Here is a 22,562-nt window from a genome sequence, read left to right on the forward strand (position 1 = left end):
GCATCAGTTTTTTTTGATACACAGTATGTAATAAGCATGCTCAGGTTTGTGATGGTGCAATATTTCAAGGAGCCTTCTTATCCCCTGATTAGAGGGGACAAAAGCCAGAACTTGACATCTGCTTTAGTGTTGTAGCACCTGATCCTGAGAGAATGCTGCAAGACAGCCACTACAGCGGCTCAGGCCTTTACTAAAGTCTCACCTCCTCAAAACAAAATGGAGCTTTTCAGATTACTGTAGGTGCAAAACATTTGCCTCATTCCTCTCTCTAAGCAGAGAGGAATAACTTAGTATTTATTAGCTACATACTTGAAGATCCCCTGCTAGGCATTAGCAAAGGACTTAGCAGGCATTCCTTACACCTCACAACACCCCTGTGAGGTAGGTTAGAGAGAGCAAAATGAGGTTAAAGGGACACATCCAGCTTCAATCACACTTTGGACTGAAATATTTTCTCTTACTACACACCTGACATTAGCATAACTTAGTGATTTTCCTCTTTGCACTTGATAGTACTTTGCATCTTTCAGTGAACACAAAGGGAGAGGAGCTTTTCTTAGAACTAGGGCATGGGATTATGGCCTCAAAAAAGGGTGACAGCAGCTGTAATTTAAGAATTGACTACAGCTCAGGTTTGTTGAGGTCCCTTTACTTGGTTTGCTGACTCACAAAGCAAGCGAGTGGGAGTAGAACCCAGGTATCCTGACTCCCAATCCCTTGCCGTAGCCACATGGCAGAGGGGTGAAAGAACTAAACTTCCAGGTCATTCAATGAACATACACAAAAATGGCATAGAAAACTCTTTTCTGGGCAAAGTCGATTTTTATTCAAGTAGGCGTGTGTCTGAAGACATGTAGCAATGTGCGTCCTCAAACAAACAGAGGAACACACTTAGCACCATTATGCATTTACCAAAGTGTAAAATCTTTTTTTAAAAATCGCTTACACAGGTGGTCTGACATAATGCAAGATCCAGATCCCTGACAGTAAAGGCCAATAAGTTATCTTTGTAAAAGTATATTGATGATACAATGATTAACTATATTCATTCTTTAAAGAAAAGGCACAGATGTAATATCTAGCTTAAAGGTGTTGGAAGGAAATAGACGTACATAAAATCATTTGGGTGAACAGCTTAGTGTGCAACAGAACTGCTGTTTAGTCTCCCAACACAAGGATGTGTACTAAATGGAACTGTCCCAGGTCCAGATTGTATAATTGACTTATAGCTTTGTGGCGTTCTGGTAATTACCATAGAGAGCACAGTGCAAACTAGTCCTGCTTTAGATGTTCCTTTTAAAGAGCGTGATGTGAGTGGAGCATTTGAAATGAAGTTATGTCACAGTATTAAATTATACTTTGCACCTTCCTGGTCTCAGGAAGGCTGCTCCAGTTTTTCTTAGCTATGTGCTAAATTGGGTATTTTCATGGCAGTACTGAGAATAAGTTGGATTTAAATACCTTTAGAAAAGCTATGTCACAGATGTCCGTTTTCGCATCAGTGGTGTGTGTTCAGACTCAAATCAAAGCGTAAAGATGCTGAGACAGGAGCGAGGCAGCTGAGAGGGAAGTATGTTTAAACACTGTCAATGGTAGGGACACAGGTAGGTTGTCCTCACCCAAAGGAAACCACCACCACCTCTGCGGTCTGCTCACTGCAGCATGGACCTGTGCAGATGAACAAGGTGGGAAGGAGTCTCCAGTGAAGAGGTTAGACTGGATGGATTTGAAGCCCTAGTTGCAGGGACATGGGGGCCTAGTGGAATTAAACTCTGGTCCCAAATCATCTTAATATTAGGAGTGAGAAGTTACAAAGCGAATTCTGTTTCCTAGTGTACTGAGCACCTGAAATGGGTATGGAGGGTATCGCTGAGAATAACTTACAATGCTAATTTAAAGTCCATGGTTGTTTACTTGGTTTCTTTTTCTGTGCAGTGGTTAGGGAAGTGGCAAACAGGCATCCCTGCTTCCTTAAATAGTGGGTGGGAGGCCAGCTGCTCTACCGCTTGGACACCTGGTTATTTGTGAGTCCGCTGAAGTGATCAAACTTCTGTTCCATTTCTTGGCCTAAAGAGTCACCTGTGAGAGGCAGAGAGAACAAGGCACTGTCAGCAAGGTACCCCTTGAGGCTGTAAATTATGCCTCTGACACAAAAGGCAGATGCACAACATACCAGATCAATTGAGTAAATTACGCCTCTGTTTCTAAGCAGCCAGTTCTGAACTTGGGTCAAGGGCAGTTGCCTACCTTTGGGCTATTTAATCCTATTAAAATTTGACAAGCATATAGCTCGGCTTCTATTAATACACTCCTGAAAGAGGGAGGGGGAAGAGTAAACCTAACACTTGGATGTACACCTCACCCAACGCTTTAAGAACATTGTCCCACAATTTCCTTCTGAGATAGACCAATGTCATCTTTTGTACCTGTGTAGAAACAGGAACCGCTGGTAAGTGACCTGCCCCCTATGGCACAGCAAGTTAGTGGCAGAAGCAGAACCCAGAATTTGACTCCCCGCTGCTGGCTCTAACCTGTAGCTCACACTTTATGCCATAGCAATAACTATTTTTTGAACAGCTCAGCTTCCAACGTGCTTCTGCTCACCTATATGGCAGTTGTACATCCAGATGCGCTGTCCGTCATACCGGCTCTTGCACTTCATTACATTGTTCGAATAATCCGATTCTGCAACTTCATAGTTTGGGTTAATGACGATCTGGGAAAGGGTAAAGAAACATCATCATAGAGCCATTGAAAGATGTTCAGTGAAATGTAAATGGCAAAGATGGTCTCTTTCTTTTGTTTGTACAGCACCAGGGTGGATAAAAATCAACTTTTTTTTTAAAACAAACTTTTTGATAGTTTTAATTAAGATACATTATAACTCATATCTCATCATGGAGTAGGGATTATAAATTCTAATTCGATAGTACGAGACAATATCCCTGTAACGTTTAAGAAAAGTTTTGTAAATGAGTTCCAATAGTTCATGGATTAGGGACCCAATCTTATGGGGTTCCACAGGCTTGTGTCTTGATTATTTAGGTTAATCTTTCTATCTGCCCACCCAATGGGACTCAGTGCTCAGTCTAGAAGATACCATCAGAGATGCTTAGTTTTGCGGTTCTCAAACTGTGGATTTGTGTCTCCAGAGGTAACATGCTTGTTGACAGTAAAATGTTTTAAAATAAATTATTAATACACCTCTACCCTGATACAACGCTGTCCTCGGGAGCCAAAAAATCTTACCACATTATAGGTGAAACCGCGTTATATCGAACTTGCTTTGACCCCCCCCCGGAGCACTGCTTTATATCCGGATAGAGGTGAGAAATAACAGACTTCAACCCTATTGTCCCTCTGCAAATTTGTGTACAGAGTCAATCCCTTACCTCTCTAAAAGTTCAATGAATAGAAGATTGTTGGGGGTGGAATAGATGTGGACAAGGAGGAGAAGTCTGGAGATAAATGTGAGATACGAGGGACATATGCTTGTTTTGTTAAAATGTTATATGTTTGCTGTTGAAGAAAAAAAATCCAGAATACTTAAGTGTTGTTTTAGTTAAGAAACAATTTAAATGTCTGTCTGGTGATGTTCTCCTCCTAATACAGCATGGCAAGAAAATTGTCCAAATACTAATGATTAACCTGTTGAATGGGAGATATTTCTGAACTCATGGTGAGGTGAATTATCTGTTTCAATTACCTTTGGTAAATGAAAGAAGCAAACAATCATTCATTTTCTGATATAGCTGTCAAACTAAATCACTGTTTAAAAATGTATAGTGTGTACCTTCTAAAAATGAAACCTACATCTGTCTCTAAGAAAATGTATTAAGGTTAGAACCACCACCAAGAATGCACTTTTATGTAGAAAACCATGATTAAATAGAGTCTTCTTGCCTAGTGATTTAAATCAAATCCACCCTGTACAGCACCTGGCACAGTGGAGTCCTGGTATGTGACTGGAAAAAAAAATGCATGCTTTTTAAAATATCCTGACCAGCTCTAATTATTTGTATTACTGAAGAACCTTGGAGCCCCAAACTACTTTTCAGTTTATTTTCTGACCAGCTGTATTAGTAAAAACCTTAAATTCTTTGCTACATCACAAGAGATTTCCTTAGACACAATGAAACAGTTTCATGTGGAAGAATGTTTGATTGCATGCTGGTAGCACCCAAAGAGCTACATGCTTCTCAATCCCAACTGAAGACACTGGACCTGCCTCAAAGCTTACAGGGAAAGGGGAGAGTTATTTGTATTTAATAGGACAGCTGTCAAGACAAAACCTTCTCTCTGCTCTCACGTACATGAAAGGTTTTACATTTTCACCCTTTCCACTGTTTGTTTGAATTTCAGTCCACTTGGGCAATGAAAGTAGCATTAAAGTGAAAGTGACTGAAGTAGCAGTGATGGCTTCCCATGCTGTAATATTAGAGCTGAAAGGAGTGCATGAGAATGATCAGAATTCTTTTCACTCATTTAAAAAAAAACAAAAAAACAGACAATGCTGTTTATATGCAGGTTTGTAAAACACAATCACCTAAATCTTTGTCCGAGAAGTACTTGAGAGCATTTCTGAAGGAAGGCTGGAACAACTGTACAGTATTCAAAATATGGCACGGATCATAGATTAGGGTTGGAAGAGACCTTAAGAGGTCATCAGCCAGGGCTTTGTCAAGCTGGCCCTTAAAAACCTTTAAGGAAGGAGATTCCACCACTTCCCTACATAACCCATTCCAGTGCTTCACCACCCTCCTAGTGAAATAGTTTTTTCTAATATCCAACCTAGACCTCTTTTCATGATCTGTCTATTGTGACTGGCCATGCTACCTTGAGCTTATTTTTAAAATCACTTAACATTGATAGGTATGTAACCAATTTATTGCTAGATACCAGTAGACAAGTGTCCACCTCCATTGCCCACATCCCAGTCCCCATGTACCTGGAAGAGGTAATCTCCTGGTGGGATATCAGTAATGTCGACCCATTGGCAGTCAATATCATGACGATAGACATCCCAGCATCCCACTGTGATTCCTTGTTCCCCAAAATTAGCACATTCGTACTGTTTCTGCACATCTACAGAGGAAAGAGGTATGGACACAGTGCATGTCAGAACAATCCCAGCTGGTTTGGTGGGTATTCTCCTAACCTCACTATGAGGCAGGCAGTTCCTCTGTGAATAGAAGAGTGGATGCACAGTACTCCTGTGGTGAATATCGTATCTTAGGATAGTGCATCCATCCCAAAGCAGTGTATGAACTCAATGGCTAGGAAGCTCCCTGAAATGCAGCAGTATTTGTGACAGGAAGTAAAGAATTCTGTGTCCTTTTGAATTTAGAGGGGGGAGTTCTGGGAAAACAGAATGTAAATACATGAGTTGGAATTTATCCAGGACAGCAGATTAGCACTTCTCATGTAGAAAGTGCCAGGGGTTCTTTTAACTCCCTCAAGAGATTTTAGGTCTTATCCAAAATGTTGTAGCTATAACATTCCCTGGGCTATGAAGTCTACAGGGGTGGGTACAGGTAGCAGAGGCTGGGAACAAGTCTATATAATGCACACATTTTTCCTACCTGATCACCCAGATCCGTGGCTTGGAAGTACTTGTGTCACTGGAGTCAGAAAAGTAAGGCCAGATTTTCCAAACAGCCCAGCACCCAATGAGTTAAGTACTTTTGAAGCTGGTCATTCTTAATGTATTAGCACTAGGAACCTTCTGCAAGCACCAATAGATTTCAACTCTTTTCATGGTTTAAAGACTAGGAAGCATTGGCTTCCTTAGCCTCAAGAACAATCACAGCTCTTCGATGACCAAGTTTGCCATCCTCCCTGCTAAGGGACATGGCTGTGTCTTTGGATCCTGAGAACGCCAATACATTCCCTGCACAAACTTCCCACACTGTGTGGATATAGCGAGGGTACCTGATTCACATTCAGTGTCTTCCAAACAGAAACTGGCTTTGTGTCCTTCGGCCACCTTGGTACCATTGAGGTTCAGCAGATCATAGTGTGTGAAAACCTCCATGCTGTGATAATGTCTGTGAGACACAAAGAAATGCAGTCTTTAGTTAGGATAGCTGCTAACTTACTGCCATCTTAAAAGCATAGCGTAACTCCTAGAGAGGAAGGATGGTCCAGTGGTTAGGGTGTTAACCTAGGACTTGGGACACCTGGGTTTAATTCCCTGTTCTGCCACAGACATCTTGTAGGACCTTGGGCAAGTCACTTAGTCTGTGTACCTCCGTTCCCCTGTAAAACAGGGATGAATGCTGCCATACCTCACAAGGGCATTGTGAATATAAATGCATTAAAGAGGAGACCACCAGAGTGATGGGGGCTATAAACGCATCTCAGAAAGATGGAAACCTTAGTTCAGAGGGTACAGAACATTAATTTATTGGCCGGAAATGAACAGCAGAATGGGGTAAATTTAGTTTTGAGCTCATTTCACTCTGCCTCAAACAGGAAAGCTAGGTTCATACACAGTCCACTTCATTATTTTAACCCGGCACTAACAGAGTCAGCTTGGCCCTGTCTGTGCCACTGTCAGACAGATTCCAGCTCTACACGTCATTGCAGTCAGGATGGTTCCACCAGTGCGGATAGTTTGTGCGTGTTAGGGAACAATGTTGTGCATCAAACCAGTGATTCAACAAAGTTGCTTAACTTTTCAGTTGGACTTAAGTACATGCTTAAAGTTAAGCATGGGCTTTGTTACACTGATGTAACTGAGATCAGAATTTGTCCCCCTCTCCTTGGAGCCAGTGGTAGAGTGATGTGGCTGGAACATGGTTGTTGCTAGCACGGTTACCACATAAAGCTCTCGGATACCATGGTGATAAGCACTTGAACAAAACAGGCCTCTCATCCTGCCATCTGATCCCTGTGAGCAGATCAGTGCCAAGCCCCACTGATTTCAGGAGCACTCAGGATGTGCCCAAGAGTCCGATTGCAGGATTGGGCCAATTGCACAGAGCCTAACTCAAAACACATTGCTGAAGAGTTTTTAAAAAGTGGTTCGACTTTAACGGGAAGCAGAAGTAGCCTTCTGGCTGTAAAAATAAATCCAGGCTTCTCAGTAAATGGTGCTACCTAATACTGTCTGTCAGATGTTTGCAACACCAAGCTATGCATGTATTCGTTTAACTAAAATGTGCTTACAGGAGCAACAAAAGGCATTTTTTTCCTATAGGAAAAGAGGATTTTTCTTCACCCCGCCCCTTCCAAAATTGCCATCACTGAAATCACTGCCAGATGTTCTTAAGTTTCCCTTCACCTGGACATTAAGTGGCTTTTCCCCATTTTTGTCCTGCTTCTGTGTCAAAAGTCTGCTGAACAGAGGCTTACAGTACCGGACTGAGACGGCTGGAAAAAAATAAAGAGCATTCTGTGGTGGCCAAGCTACTGATTTTGAAGTAGTCTATTTTGGCTGCCTCCGCTGCAAAAAAATTTAGAACCTGGGGTCTGACTCAGTTCCTAAAATGTCTGCATCCTTCCAACTGGTGTTTATATTAGTGTTTACAAACTGGAAACACGTGTAAACAGAATCCAGTTTCAAGCACACAGATGGCCTCGGCCTCTTCCCGAGCCTCTCCTCACTTCATTTAAGACGTCTTCCAAAAGACACAGACCCTTGCTCCTTTCGAACAGCCGCTCTCATTGCTTGGATTCTGCTGGGCCACAGTATTGCATTAGTCTCTATGTAAGAAGAGGGACTCTTTAGCCACCTTGCGAAAGGTTCAGCTACTGAAGGCTCAGAGAGGAACAGAGCAGGCAACCAGTATATAGGCCCACAAAGGATCTGGAAGCTGGTGGAGTGGGTCAGCTGGCTAGAACAGTCCTTTCGGAAGGTACTGTGCTGCCTAGGCCTCTCTACTGATCCCTCCCTATAAATGCTCACTTATGGTTTGGCAGACAGTGGAAACCTGTCCCCCAGTAGGGTGTTGAAAGCTACAGCAAAAGGGATGCAGGTTTCTCCCCTCTATTGGTAAACCTCAAGCTGGTTTCCCTTTCCATCCACCATGCAGGATCTGTTTATTTTCATTCTGGTTTGTGCAGTTGTGGAACTGGCCCTACCCCCTCCAACCTAGCTGGAGCATGGTGGAGATGTCCTGACTCTAATGAAAGTCTGCCCAGAAGATGGAGCTTGGTTCATTAAAAGCAGGTTGGCTGACTGAGGGAGTCAAATGGGAAGGAGATACAGGAGGAAGGACTCCAGCTGGTCACGGGGAAAAGGAAGAGAAATGGGAGCTGAGGTTTCTGGGAGCCTGACTGAGGAGATATCAGCGATTATCTTCAAAGAGTCATGGAAGACAAGTGAGATTCCAGAGGACTGGAAAAGGGCAGAGTGCCAAGCTATGAAAAGGGTGATAAGGACAGCCTGGGGAATTACAGACCAGTCAGCTTAACTTCTGTACCCAGAAAGATAATGGAGCAAATGATCAAGCAATCAATTTGCAAACACCTAGACGATAAGAAGGTGATAAACAACAGTCAGCATGGATTTGTCAAGAACAAATTGTGTCAAACCAACCCAATAGCTTTCCTTGACAGGGTAACAAGCCTTGTGGATGGGGGTGGGGGAAAAGCAGTAGATGTGATATATCTTGACTTTAGTAAGGCTTTTGATACTGTCTGGCATGACCGTCTCATAAACAAACTGGGGAAATGCAACCTAGATGGAGCTACTATAAGGTGGGTGAATAACTGGTTGGAAAACCATTCCCAGAGTGTAGTTATCAGTGATTCACAGTCAAGCTGGGAAGGGCATAATGAGTGGGATCCTGCAGGCATCAGTCCAGGGTCCAGTTTGGTTCGTTATCTGAGGATACCACCAAGCTGGGAAGGGTTTCAAGTGCTTTGTAGGATAAGATTAAAATTCAAAATGATCTGGACAAACTGGGAGAAATGGTCTGAAGTAAATAGGATGAAATTCAATAAGGAAAAATGCAAAGTCGTCCACTTAGGAAGGAAAATCAATTGCACACATAGACAATGGGAAATGACTGCCTGGGAAGGAGTACTACAGAAAGGGATCTGGGAGTCATAGTGGATCACAAGTTAAATATGAGTCAGTGTGACACTTGCCAAAAAAAAAAAAAAAAGCAAACATCATTCTGGGATGTATTAGCAGAAGTGTTGTAAGCAAGACACAAAAAGTAATTCTTCCATTCTACTCTGCGCTGATATGGCCTCAACTGGAGTAGTGTGTCCAGTTCTGGTTGCCACATTTCAGGAAAGATGGGGGACAAATTGGAGAAAGTCCAGAGAAGAGCAACAAAAATGATTAAAAGTCTAGAAAACATGACCTTTGAGGGAAGATTGAAAAAATTGGGTTTGTTTAGTCTGGAGAAGGGAAGACTGAGGGGGGACATGATAACAGTTTTCAAGTATATAAAAAGTTATTCCAAGGAGGAGGGAGAAAAATGGTTCTCGTTAACCTCTGATGATAGGACAAGAAGCAATGGGCTTAAATTGCAGCAAGGGAGGTTTAGGTTGGAGATGAGGAAAATCGTCCTGTCAGGGTGGTTAAGCACTGAAATAAATTGCCTAGGGAGGTTGTGGAATCTCCATCTCTGGAGATTTTTAAGAGCAGGTTAGACAAGCACCTGTCACGGATGGTCTAGATAATACTTAGTCCTGCCATGAGTGCAGAAGACTGGACTAGACGACCTCTCGAGGTCTCTTCCATTCCTATGATTCTTGGCACTTGTCCTTTAGCTTAGGGCAATCAGGTGGAGAGCTCTTGTTTGAGGGTTATGGAACCATCAGTGTTTCTGTATCACAAACCCCTTTGCATCGTCCATGAGGAAGTAAGGAATTTTACCTAGGAATATCTCAGCGTAGGCTACTGCTGGTGTCCCTTCAGTGAATTCTAGGATTTCTCAGTAAAGCAAGCCACAAGATTCCAATCTTCACCTGGCTTCATCAGTGATTTTATACTGTAATAAACTGTGTATGCGTGTTTGCTATTGGTTGGAATCATAGCTGCTTAAGTGTGTCTCATAGGCCATATACTCTTAAGGAAATTCTCCTTTACTCCTGTGCGCTGGGCCTGTGCTTTTGAAGCAGAAGGATCTGAGTTCTATCCCAGCTGTCTCCATGAAGCCTGAGTGTCTGTAGCATGTAGCACAACGATAATGGTGCAAACATCTAGAAGAGGATATTTAGTGCTATTTGGGCTAGTGGCTTTAAGATATGGATCGACCCATGTCCATGAGGAAATGGGCCCACCTAATTTCTTTCATGACCAATAGGGGACAGCAGAGTGGACTGGGTCTTTGGTGCTTGCATTTTGATTAGTAACAAATGCAGAGGAACCTAAGCACTCACCTGTGACAGTCGTGCCAAATCCAGGCGTGGCGGCCGTTCTTGGGGCGGAAGTCAGCCTGCCCGTTGTTGTGGATCTGGGAGGAGAAGCGCAGGAGCCTCCTGTAGCCAGTGGAAACGGATGTGTTGGCAGCCGAGGTGGCCAGACAGTTCTCCTCAAGCGCACACTGCAGCAAGAACATTGGGCGGTCCTCCAGGTAGGAGGTTTGCTCCACCATTTCGGCATTGAGCACCAGATCCGGAGCAGCTGACAGTGGGGAAAGGAAAATGTTTTTAGACCTACCCACACCAAAGCGATGGTTTGCCACTCTAATCATACCCCAATTGCAGCCATTGCCATAGCTGCCCCACCATGCACTCCTAGCGGGGGCAGGACAAAGCCACAATCTGTGCTGTTTGAAACCAAGGTTTTCAATATAAACTGCAATACACCAGGCAGCTGGCTCAGGCTTGAGAAAGTGCAGAGATGTGGCCATTGAGAAGGTCAGTGCAGGAAGCAGTGGCAAATACCTGAGTTTGGAGGAGGAGAGGCAGGGCACGTGGGAAACTGGAGGCTGTTCCAAATATAAGGTGGAAAACCAAGGGTTGGAGATGATGGAGAAAGAAAATCCATGAACTGAACTCCAAATAAAAAGCTACATTCCTACCACTGCTTTTTGGACATTTAACTCTGTATTATTCAGACAGTCAGTTGATCCTAACATTTGCCAATGTGTTAAAATAGAAAGATGGTCCAATGAGTGGTATGAGCCTCCCTGTTTCCTCCCAGCATCCCAAGAGAAGCCCTTTGGAAGGGAAGTCTCCATGATCAGTATCACTTTTCTAGGTGTCCCGACTACTGGAAGAAGAAAATCCAAGGAACTCACTTTCTGAGCAGGAAACTCCCGCAGCAAAGCGGCCGCCGCCTCTGGGGCACGACACCTGGGCACCGTCATGCCGGCAGTGCGCCAGGGACATCTCCGTCCCGGAACACTTCACACCACTCATAATGACGTCATTGGCGCTGACGTCTCCGTGCCAGTACCAAGTTTCCTAGGGAGAGAGAGAGAAATGGGTCATTTGATTCCAGTGGCAGGTGTGCGGCTGCTCCTCTTAGGAAGAATGTCCAAGCACAGGTCACTGCCGAAAGGAGAGACCCCACTGGTGTATTTTGATATGCAAATTAGATCCAAATCCCGTAACTCCCACTGGAGTGAGGGGCAGGTGTGTATGAGGCAGACTACAGCATGGTGTCAAGTATCAGAGGGGTAGCCGTGTTAGTCTGGATCTGTAAAAGCAGCAAAGAATCCTGTGGCACCTTATAGACTAACAGACGTTTTGCAGCATGAGCTTTCGTGGGTGAATACCCACTTCTTCGGATGCTCATGCTGCAAAACGTCTGTTAGTCTATAAGGTACTACAGCATGGGAGATAGCATCAGGGTTTTTTGTCAATGCATGCACATTTCCATCTATATTTGGAATGAGTGCTCCCCTCAAAGCAAATCATTTAGAGGCCATCAGGCTAGGAAATACTTTGTTCACTTTGGAACATATTTATTCACTTCATAAACCAGGTAAGCCAGTGATTAACGATTTGCAGCACCATAGGGGAGACCCAGGTTTGAATCCTGGGTCAAGATTTCCAAAAGGGACCAGTGATTTTGGCTGCCAAACTTGAACCACCTTAAAGGGGACTGATTTTCAGAGGGTGGGTGCTCAGCACTGTGTAAAACATAGCTCTCCCCCGCCCTCCGCCCCTTTAAGAGGTCGCAAGTTGGGCAGCCAGAATCACCAGTCACATTTGAAAACCTTAGCCCCAGCCTTCAAAGACTGAGGAGACACCATTACCCTTGGGAACAAACTCTGTAACTAAGTGGTTAGTGTTCTGGGCTACCATGTGGGAAGGCCTTGCTTCTGTGCTAATTCAGCCATGGGCCACCTGGCATGTAGAGATCTCCTGGAGCTGGGCTAAGTTTGCACAAACTGAGTTTTGCAATTCATCAGCCTTTCTGCACATTAAATTAGCCTGGAGCTACTTCCAGTTTAATGAGCTGGATAGGAATTCCTTTTTCATACGGGTACCAGGCTCCCTGACGAGCCACTGCTGTGCAGGGAGGCAGAAAGCAACAAAAACATAAGTTACTGTACATGAAGTGAAAGGAGAATTTGTGCCCATTTAGCAGGCGGAAAACTTTAAAAAAAGTCCGTCCCCCCCATTTTAAAAAGGAGGAAATAGTAGCAAAGTAGATCTAACAATATTCACAGACATTCTGGTGCCACAGCTTTACCTGTAAATGTATTATCATGTTGATTTCTATATTACAAGGCTTGCTAGGGCTTTTCAACCTTGTCAGAGATTGGGATCTTCATTAACTGGTTATCAGCGAGTTGCCCTGACAAGGGTACACGATCTCATTGTTTGACTTGCTGCTGGGATTTTGTACTGTCCTAAGTCAGCTGAACTCTGTAGCAAGTGTATATATTTGTACACAAAGTATGCAGTCAGCCCTCATGAGTGTTGTACCACACCATCCTTAGCTAACTCCCTTGGGCTTCAATCCATGCAATTTAAATAGAGCAAAGTTGTAGCAGTCTATATAAAATGAGCTGGAATTGTTGCTAATAGATATTTTAGAAAATGGCGCATCCTGCCTTTTGTGGATGTACTGGAGCTGCTGGGGTATCTGAGACAATCAGATGTCTGTCTTATGAGAATACTAAGAACTTTGCATGTGCAAAAAGCACTCTATGGCCTTTTAACTAGTTAATCTTCACAACTGCCTGGGAGGTATTATCTGCACTGTATAGATAGGGAAAGGGAAGGCACAATTTAACTGAGGTTAAATGACTTGCCAAAGGCCACACAACAGTTGCAGAGAATAGAAATCAGGGGATGTAAGGCAGGAGATGACATTTCCTTCCCACAGCTGGGAGTAGAACCCAGGGGTCCTGACTCAGAGTCCTTTGTGTTGAGCACAGGTCACAGTTAAACGTGGTTAAAACACATCTCCTTGTTTTTGGATATGTTTGAATTCCACTTTGCTGTAGTCCAACTCTACAGCCACGTCTCCACCCAGCCTGACCCATCCAGTTTATGAATTCATCCCCTCGGTCTGTTGGGATGGGCAGATACACTGTGCCATGTTAGGATGGGTGCCCGGCAAATAAATCATGTCTGCCTTGCAACATCTGTGCATCAGGGAGGGACAGCAGAATGCTCCAGCATGAGACCAGAATGCTGTTGCATGACTAACACCAGAGATAGAGAATTAACAGCCAGGCTGGCCTGGTGGGAGGCAGAGATGCTGTCAGCTGGAAAATGGGATTTGGAAAACCCAGAAGATAATAAAAAAGAGGAAATGTTTAGAAGCAAAAGTTCTCCTGTCAGAAACAAACTAGTTAAATGCCTCCGACATTATTTTAGAGCCAGATCCTCAAGTCCTCAACTCCCCAAGGGTAGAACATGGTTCAGTAGCATTGTCTGAAAGGGTGGCATGCTGTACCCAAAAATTGTGAAGTACTGTCTGCTGAGAACTAGACAAGGAGGGGAGCATCTCTGTTGGTTAGAGCTGGAGTCTAGGACCCAGGATTCCTGAGCTGAGATTATCAAAGCAGTTCACAGGATTTAAAATTAATGGAAGATGTGTCATTAAATCCCCTGAACAGCTCTGAAGATCTCATCCCTCCACCAGCTCTGCCTCTGCGTAACTATGGGCAAGCCACTTAGCTTTTCTGTGCTCAGTTTATCTAAAACCGATATTGTTATATTTAACCTCCCAGAGCCATTATGGGACTTAGTGGTTTAAGAGGCAGGATGGTCTAATACCTATAGCCCTCATTTGGATCTCAAAGGATCTAGATTCAGTTTCTGGCTCTGCCACCGACTTCTTGTTTGACCTTGAGCAAGACACAATCTCCCTCTGTCTTAGTGCCCCACCTGTAAAATGCAGATAACATTCCCTCTTCCCTGCTTTGATCTGCTAAAATTGTAAGGTCTTCAGGGCCGGGGATTGTCTCTTACTATGGGTATGGACAGCACTTGGGGCCCTGATCTTGCTACTGTAATACCATTTGGGGAGTGCTTGGAGATCTGTAGATGAAGAGGGCACTGAGCATAGCAGATTAATTGTACCCCCATGAACCCAAAATTAATTGTAAATATATAATTCAGAAGAAAGCAATGCAAAACCCCTATTAGGTCCCATCCAGACTGTTTCCCTGGTGGACCCATGCAGGATTATTCCCCACTGCGCATTGCCCTCTCTAGTAGTCCCAAGACTTGTTCCTCCTGGCTAAGAGCCCGACATTGGCTGCAGCTGCAAGGGGTGAAGTAAAAAAATCACTTTATGCTGATCTACATGAAAGCGCCAAAGCTGGGAATGCGTTTCAGGTAGAGAAGGAACCGTCTGTACCATTGCTGCTGTTGCAACACAGTGTCTCGTTAACCTTGTTAGCAATGCCCTGTGCGCACACAGCTAACCCCTGTTCCCCACAGTGTTGCTTTATGTTCATGGGTATAATGCTCCCTGGTCCCACATAAGGGTCTTTTCTATTCTAAATACCCGCGGCCCCTGCTAAAGGAAAATATCTTGTTTCACGCCGGCCTATTGGTGCCGCGTCAATAGATCTGGGCGACTGGGAAGGACAGTGTTAGATGGATGCAGCTGTCCTGGGCTCTTGTACGCTAGCTTGGCAGCTGCACAGGAAAATAAACTAAAAGAACCAAAGCAGTGACTTGTGAAGGTGGATTGCTAAGCTAGCTGTGAATTCAAAGTGGTGGGAGAGAAATGACACCATTACTCCCCACCCCCATCCCTGAAGAATTAGTCCCTTCTGACCAGTGCTAGGACATGGGGGAGGGAGGATCCCCATCAACCTGAAGGCCTACAATGCGGTCTACAATGGCAGGAAATCATTCCCTGGAGGCATCATGGCTCAGCCTACAGGCCGCCAGTTTAGGGCACGATGAGAACCAGAAGAGCCCAAAGACCATGAGGTTAGTGGCATCTCCGCCAGGCCACTCACCCCAAAGGTGGGCTGGTGGAACAACCTTGGCAGCCACAACATACCAAAGGAGGAGAACAGCAACTCAGCCTTCCCCTCAAAGCACAAAGGGGCAGGCCGGCTGGCTGGAGCAATGGGATGGGAGAGGATAGTTGGCCTGTCAAGTGGATTCCTGAAGACACCGGGGAGGAAGTGGCTGCATGGGCAAGCCCCTGAAGGAGGAACTGGATCCTAAGGGAGTGCAGTAATGCCTCCCAGTCCCGTAGAACTGCTGCCAGGTAAGGGGAGGCTGGGGAAGAAGCTTCTTTGCAGGCTCTCTGGCTACATTAACATAGGAGCATTGTGCAGCTTTGGCTGGCTCCCTCAAAAGCTTTGCATAGGAATTACAACGTTTGGATTGCCAGGGGCCATGGGCCGCTCTATGCCAGGAGGTGAGTGGTCTGGGCCTCCCGCTTAGATGACAGCTGTTTAATCTCAATGGTCTTCCAGGGACCTATACGCTCCATCTCTGGCCCTGTTCGTTGCTCTACAATGTCATGTTGTCTAGAGTCTGCCATGTTCACTGGGCCTAACATTTAACATTCTCCGTGGAGATCCCCGATGGAGTCGTTTATTACACAGAGACAATAAGTCACCTACCACAGAGCGGCATTCAGGTTTTGCCTATCTTCAGAGCGAGCTACCCAATCCCCGGCAGGATGCAGGAGCTATTAGTTATTTTAAGGTCTCGCTCTTCACCCACATTAAACAAGCCCAGGAAGGCAGCTGGCATTATTTTCTATTGTTTATTACGGTGAAGCAAGATCAGGGCCCCATTGTACTAGGCATGGCGCGCACACAGCGAGACAGTCCCCTTCCCTGAAAAGCTTGACATGTTTGCCTCAGCTCTGGACAAGGGTCTCTCTTGGGACAGGCCTCCGTTTCTGCCCCATTCACTAGCTGTCTGGCCTGTCCGGCCTCCTTTATAGAGATTGCATTCTGCCTCCCTAGTCTCCTACTGCCATTTCGTTTGGATAGGGTAACTCTCTGCTCCCTGTCCTAAGCGGTTCTGCAGCGTTCCTGTGGCCTGCTAAGCTGCTGCCACATTCTAGCCTAGAAGTGCCGGGCAGAGAAACGGATCCTATAGATAGTCTCCATCAGTTAAAGTGCTGTGGGGGTCCCTTAGGATGGAAGTAGACAACAGAAACCAGCAGAAAGGGGGTTAGGAGCTGCAGCCCTGAGATGCAAGTTTCCAGATGGTTTATTTTCCTTGGCAGCGCTGCCATTTCTGCCCTAGGGCAAGTGATATCATGGCTACTCTGGTGCCCACTGTGGTGGCAGCCCTGTCCTCCACCCATCAGCCACGATTCACTTTGTAGTGCATGATGCACCCAAGGCTAGACCAGATCATTCTGGATTCACCATGGGATGGAGGCTGTGGGCAGTGCGTTCCTGCAGAGGGCATTCGAAGAACTTGTGCCTTCGCTTTGGACGGTGGCGGAGGGAGGTAGGAACCCACTTGCAGAGCGTAACTGGTGTCAGCCCAGAGTAAAGGGGTCAAAGAGTTCCCCTTGGGATTTAAAGAAACTCCCTCAGGCTGCTCCCAACCATTGCACCCTCAGGAAGCCTTAGTGCTGCTGGAAGTACAGTCCTGTCTCGTTGGCTGAAGGACATACGTGACAGGCCCATGGGACAAACTGCTGGGAGCTGAGGGGCTGGATGGCTCAAGGGAACCTCTGCACTTGTGAGCAAAACCATTACCAGGTGTTTGACGCTTGGGGGTTCTGTGTGGAACAGTGAGGCTCCCCCCATCACCTACACCACCATGGCTGCTGGCAGGCTCAGCAGGGAGGCCAAAGATAGAGTGGGCCCTGCAGACTGAACTGTCACACACCTCACAAGTGCTCCTGCTAGCCCAGGGTTGAGGTACGTGGGTAGGGCAGCGTGGGGGGGAAGCGTGCCTGGATGCTGCCTGTGCGGTACCTGCTCTGTGGATAAACACAGAACTAGGGGGAAAAGGTCACCTCGCTCCTCTCTGCCCAGAGCACACGTCACAGAGAGGAGACGTACCTGAAAGGCGTGGCTGGCGAAGCCGAGGCCTAGCTGGCGACACACCACCATGGCTTCCACGGTGCTCCAGTTCTGGCTGCAGACAGTCCCCCACTTCAGAGTGCCATTGCGCTGCATGAGGACTTCGACCCGGCCCTCGTAGGGGTTACGGCCACCGCTCAGACGCAGCTGCAGATTATCAAGGAAAGAGAAATCATCTCATCAGCTCTCTGAAAGCATCTGCCAGGGACTTCCCAACTGACCTAGTTCCACGTCTGAACAGACACAGGCTCGCAGATGTGGGCAGCGAAACACATTCTCCACTCGCATCTAAGTGAGTGATTTATAAAAGGACCATCCCAGCTGCTGGCACATGGGACAGTTTGCAATGAAGCTACAGCAGCTGGCGAGGGAAACGTTCAGATCCTTCTAGTCTCACTGTGGTCTTAGGGTTAAGGAACTGGACTGGGACCAGGAGATCAGGTTCAATTCCTGGTTCTGCCACTGACTCCGCGTGTGACCTGGGGCAAGTCAATTCAGTTCTACAGCTGTAAAGTGGGGATGATAATATGTCCTTCTCCAGCCCTTAGAGAGAGAGAGCGTGTGTGTGTGTGTGTGTGTGTTACTAAACACGTATTCTTGTTACAGCCACATAATTTGACTTCTCACCTGATTCTGGAAACCCATGGCTGGAACATTGCACCTTACAGCAGCATCTTCTTCATGGTTACAAGTCAGTGACTCTGTGTTGAACTTGCAGTCTGTGATGGATTTTTCAAACCCGGTACAGTCTATTTCATTTAGGTGAATGGGACCCATTCCTTTAAGAGAAAGAAATACAGAGTGGTCATTTCCCTGCCAGGCCCCTAAGGAGAGGGAAGCTGAAATCAGTAAAAGTTTATATTATTGCAAATGATCAACATGGAATCCAGCATTCAACACACCAGCCCGAAAGGACTTCAGTTGATTTCTGCTAAGGTCATCTTGCTGCTTGTTTTTACTGTTAAGAAATTGTTTCCAGTAGTCTAAGATTTTCAAATGTTCCAGAAATAAAAGAAAAGCCAAGTTTCCATTGCTCTGTAATTTACAAACTTCAGCTGGAGAAATTTTAAAAATATGACCCAGTTTTTTGGTCCTGGTTTTATCGGACAGGAACCTGCAGTTGATCAAGCCCTGACATTTTAAGTGAGGACATACATACATGTGCCAGGGCAAGAAAAAGTATGCAGATCCTTATAAAAACCCAGCCAAACAAATAATCTCAAATACAGGTGTGCAGTCCAAGATTCCAAGAGCACTGACATTAACAAGGATTGTGAGACTGATCTTCAATTGTTATCATTTGAACTAGGCATTTCTATAGCAGGAGTCACCATATTGTCTAGGCCTGGGGATAGACATATGTTCAAATTTCTCTTCTACCTGACCTGCAGAGAATACTAAAATACCCACGGGTAATCAATAGTTGATCCAATGGCACTTGAAACAGTGTGGTTCCTAGCATGACAAATGACTGCACAGAGCTGCATCTTGCACCAAGTAATCCCACATCGTTCTTCAGCAAGAGACAGCGGAAAAGCATGAACACACAATACTCCCTAGTGGTTACATTTTGGTTACTCTCATATCCCGGACCTGGGTTCAACAGCTGGTGAGGGACAGAGGCTTTCCCCTGCTCTTGGTGGATGGCATCAGATAATCCAGTAGGTCTTTTCCATCTCCTAGGACTCGCCCTACAGGATCAGACCTGAGATCCATGCAGTTCAGTAGCCTCTGTCTGATAGTGACCGCCAACAGGTGTCAGAACCCCATACTAGCAGATATATTAGGTCTCATGTTGGTCTCTGACAGATCTCTAATTGCTGTGATCGTCTATGAGAAGAGAGCGAAAAGACAAATGCTTCTGAACTTTGCTATGGAGTCATCCTCCCTCTCTCTCTCTCAACTCAGCAGAAGCCAAACAACTGGCAGGTGGCATGTTCTTCAGATGAATCATTTCAGTGTAGTTCACAGACGGCTACACACATCTGACCCAAAGGTGTTCCAGCCGCTCTTTGCTGGCTAGTAGTCAGCTTTAACTGGAGGGCGCTGGTGGGGGAAGGCATTACCCACAGGCGAGGTTTCCAAGGAAGAGGAAGGAGTCCACCCACTGTTACCTTCCCCCACCTCTTTACTCAGCCCTTATCCTTTGAGGTGGATGTTCAGAGGAGCAGATGTCAGAAATGGCAAGCACTCCAAAGTCATCCCTGTCTTTTAATATACATAGAGCACACAGCAATAGGCTCCAGGCTGGTCCATTTGTAACCATCACCTTGGAAAAACTGAAGCTGTCCTGTGAGCATGTAATAGCAAGTGGGCAAACCAGGGGGAGAATGGCAATGCTTGTGTCACCACTATCGACCGCCACAGTTGATTTCTTATTTCCTGTTGCTGGTTTTATTACAGTAGGACCCAACTCAAATCAGGGCCTCATTAAGCTCCACGTATAACCAGTAAGAAAAAGTCCCTGCCCTGAAGAATGTGTAATCTTTAAGGACCAGACAAAGGCATTACCATCATCCTCATCTTACAGCTGGAGAATTGAGAAACAGAGCAATTAAAGGACTTGCCCAAGGTCACCCAGGGAGTCTGTGGCAGGAAGCTGGGAACTACAGATCTCCTGACTCACAGTCCAATGCCTTAACCACAAAGCCATCCTTGTCTGGGCCTCATTAAAGAATAAGTTTACCCATCTCCATAGTTATTTCTTTTAACCTGACCCTCAAAGGAAAGGGCTGACTAAGGAATGCAGAGGTGGGTAACTAGTTTACCAGCAGCGGTGAGGACTCTTTCTTGGAAAGCTCCTACCCCCATCCTTCTACTAAATTTAACTGCTAGCCAGAAAGTAGAGGTGGGAACACCTTTGGCTCAGACGTGCATAAGTTGCTGTGGTTCAACGATCCATCTGGAGGACTTGCCACCTGTTCAGACTTCTGCTGAGTCACAGCAGAGACCAGTAAAGAGGGGTTCAGTAGCAGAATCCAGAAGCATGTTTCTATTCACTGCTCCTTTCTTCTCCTCAGAGCAATCACAGGGACGAAAGATGGAAAGGACCAATTAAATCACCTGACTTGATATCCAGATAGTTCTCTTCCCTGATACTCAGAACTCTATATTTTGCTGTTTCAAGAGGGCATAGGATTATATTTTTTTAAAAGGGGAAAACAATGATGGAGGCAAAGGGGGAATGTGTTTGTGCCGGTTTTTACTACTTTATCACATTAAAATCCTTGTAATCTACATCTGCAGAAGGTGAAATTGACATAAGTGTTCTGCCCTCTGTGAAATAGCTTAAGAAATTACAGTTTGATCTCGCCAACAGTTGCACCCATTCTGGAGTCTGTGGGGAGTTTCGGACTGGAGTCTAATGCAAATATTTCACACAGCTCTCAGTAGGATCCCCCATTTGACTGAATTTTACCCACCACACATTGCTCCCCACTCAAGCCAACTTCCATGTCCCCAAGGTTTCAGAAGCCTTTGACCAACACTGTAGATTGGAAGACATGGGGGGGGTGTGGATTTGTCCAACAGAAAAACCCTTTTTCGGTGCATGTTGCAATGCCTCCAGGTGGGACTCTGGAATTAACACATGTACTGAGCGGAACACACAGAAAACAGAGCTCTCCAGTAAGGTCCTAATTATAACGGAAATTGCAAGCCTTCCCTCCCCCTGCTTGTAATATTTTTATTGGAACGAGACGTTTCATATACGTCAGATGGTATAAGGACAACATGTGTGTGCTGCACTTCCGAACCCTTCCCAAAGGGTGTAGTTAGTATGAGGTCCAAGGAAGGGAATGCACTTAATGTTCTATCAGCTAGACTGCGTGAAGCTAGGCCACCATACAGGCTAGATAATCCAAAAGGCATTTTTATCTTGAGCTCCTAAAATTCTATGACCCTACATTCCTAGCTTGCCTACAGCTCTCACTGAAGCCAATAGCCCGGCCCCAGCTTCTGCAGAAGCCAATGGAAGGCTTTACAAATTAAAAAAAGGAGACTGACAATGGAAGCCAAAAAGAATGTGTCTGTTCTGGTTTCTCTCTCATATTAAAATCCTTGTGCTCTACATCTGGGGAGGGTGCCACTGATGTAACAATTCTGCTCTCTGTCACAGATATCAGGGAACCTGGATGGTTTTCGGATGGATTGGGTCCTAAATTTCATTCCCCCTAGAAAAATCTAAAAATGCGCGCGCACGCACACACACACACACACACACGCACACACAGAGAAAAGAGGCAGGGAAAAGGAGCAGGGACCTGGCTCTTGGATTCACCTCACCCCGGCACATTTTTCCTTCTCTGTTAAGTCTCTTTGCTGACTCTGCATGTCAAAGACCGACCCCCCCCCCCACCCCCCTTGGCACTGGAATGTTTCCATGTTGCAGGACAGTCTGTGCTGAAAGTTACTGATAAAGGAAAAACAGGGCTATATTTTTTCTGGGCAAAGGAGTGACTTCGTATAACTGCACAGGAGGTGATCCTATAAATCTGACTCACGCAAGCGGTCCCATTAAGTTTGATGGAACTACTTGTGTGAGCAAGAGGTACACGATTGGAGTCCTATATACCATTCTACTATACCATACTTTTCTGGGTACTATGGATGCATGTTGTCTCCTAGGCTTTTGGGGACAGGGAGTGCTCAGAGTTAGCAGGGTTTGATGGACATGTAATTAAGGCAATGGCCTGGGATTCAGGTGATCTGGGTTCTATTCCCAGCTCCTCAACAGACATCCTAGGAGAGTAATTTAATAGCCCTCTCAGTTCCCATCTGTAAAGTGGGGATAGCCACCCTTTGTTTGGCTTGTTTAGTGAGGTTGAGAATTCATCGAATTTAAGGCCAGACGGCACCACCAGCTCATCTAGTCTGACCTCCCGTCTATCACAGGGCATCTCTACCAGGGGCGGCTCTAGGAATTTGGCCGCCCCAAGCAGTCATGCCTGCGGGAGGTGCACCGGAGCCGCGGGACCAGCGGACCTCCCGCAGGCATGACTGCGGAGGGTCCGCTGGTCCCGCGGATCCAGTGGACCTCACGCAGCTGTGGAGAGTTCGCTGGTCCCGCGGCTCCGGTGGAGCATCCGCAGGCATGACTGCGGAAGGTCCGCCGGACCCGCCTGCCGCCCTGCCAGCAAAATGCCGCCCCAAGCGCGCGCTTGGCGCGCT

General features: G+C 45.8%; 1 protein-coding gene across 4 annotated transcripts in view; it reads right to left on the reverse strand.

Moving 5' to 3' along the window:
* Positions 1-87: 87 nt before the first annotated feature.
* The window catches only part of LOXL2 (lysyl oxidase like 2), an 89,074-nt gene continuing 66,599 nt past the window's right edge, over positions 88-22,562 (reverse strand). For all 4 annotated transcript variants that reach the window (XM_045005519.1, XM_045005520.1, XM_045005521.1 and 1 more), the window contains 8 exons: positions 18,021-18,172; positions 17,373-17,540; positions 11,205-11,370; positions 10,342-10,585; positions 5,932-6,047; positions 4,949-5,085; positions 2,605-2,716; positions 88-2,079 (listed from right to left, as the gene is read on the reverse strand). In XM_045005519.1, coding sequence (XP_044861454.1) covers positions 2,000-2,079; positions 2,605-2,716; positions 4,949-5,085; positions 5,932-6,047; positions 10,342-10,585; positions 11,205-11,370; positions 17,373-17,540; positions 18,021-18,172 — 1,175 coding nt within the window. In that variant the 3' untranslated portion in view covers positions 88-1,999. The remainder of the gene's footprint in view (positions 2,080-2,604; positions 2,717-4,948; positions 5,086-5,931; positions 6,048-10,341; positions 10,586-11,204; positions 11,371-17,372; positions 17,541-18,020; positions 18,173-22,562) is intronic.

Source organism: Mauremys mutica, chromosome 2 (assembly GCF_020497125.1).
Source record: "Mauremys mutica isolate MM-2020 ecotype Southern chromosome 2, ASM2049712v1, whole genome shotgun sequence".
Lineage (NCBI taxonomy): Eukaryota > Metazoa > Chordata > Testudines > Geoemydidae > Mauremys > Mauremys mutica.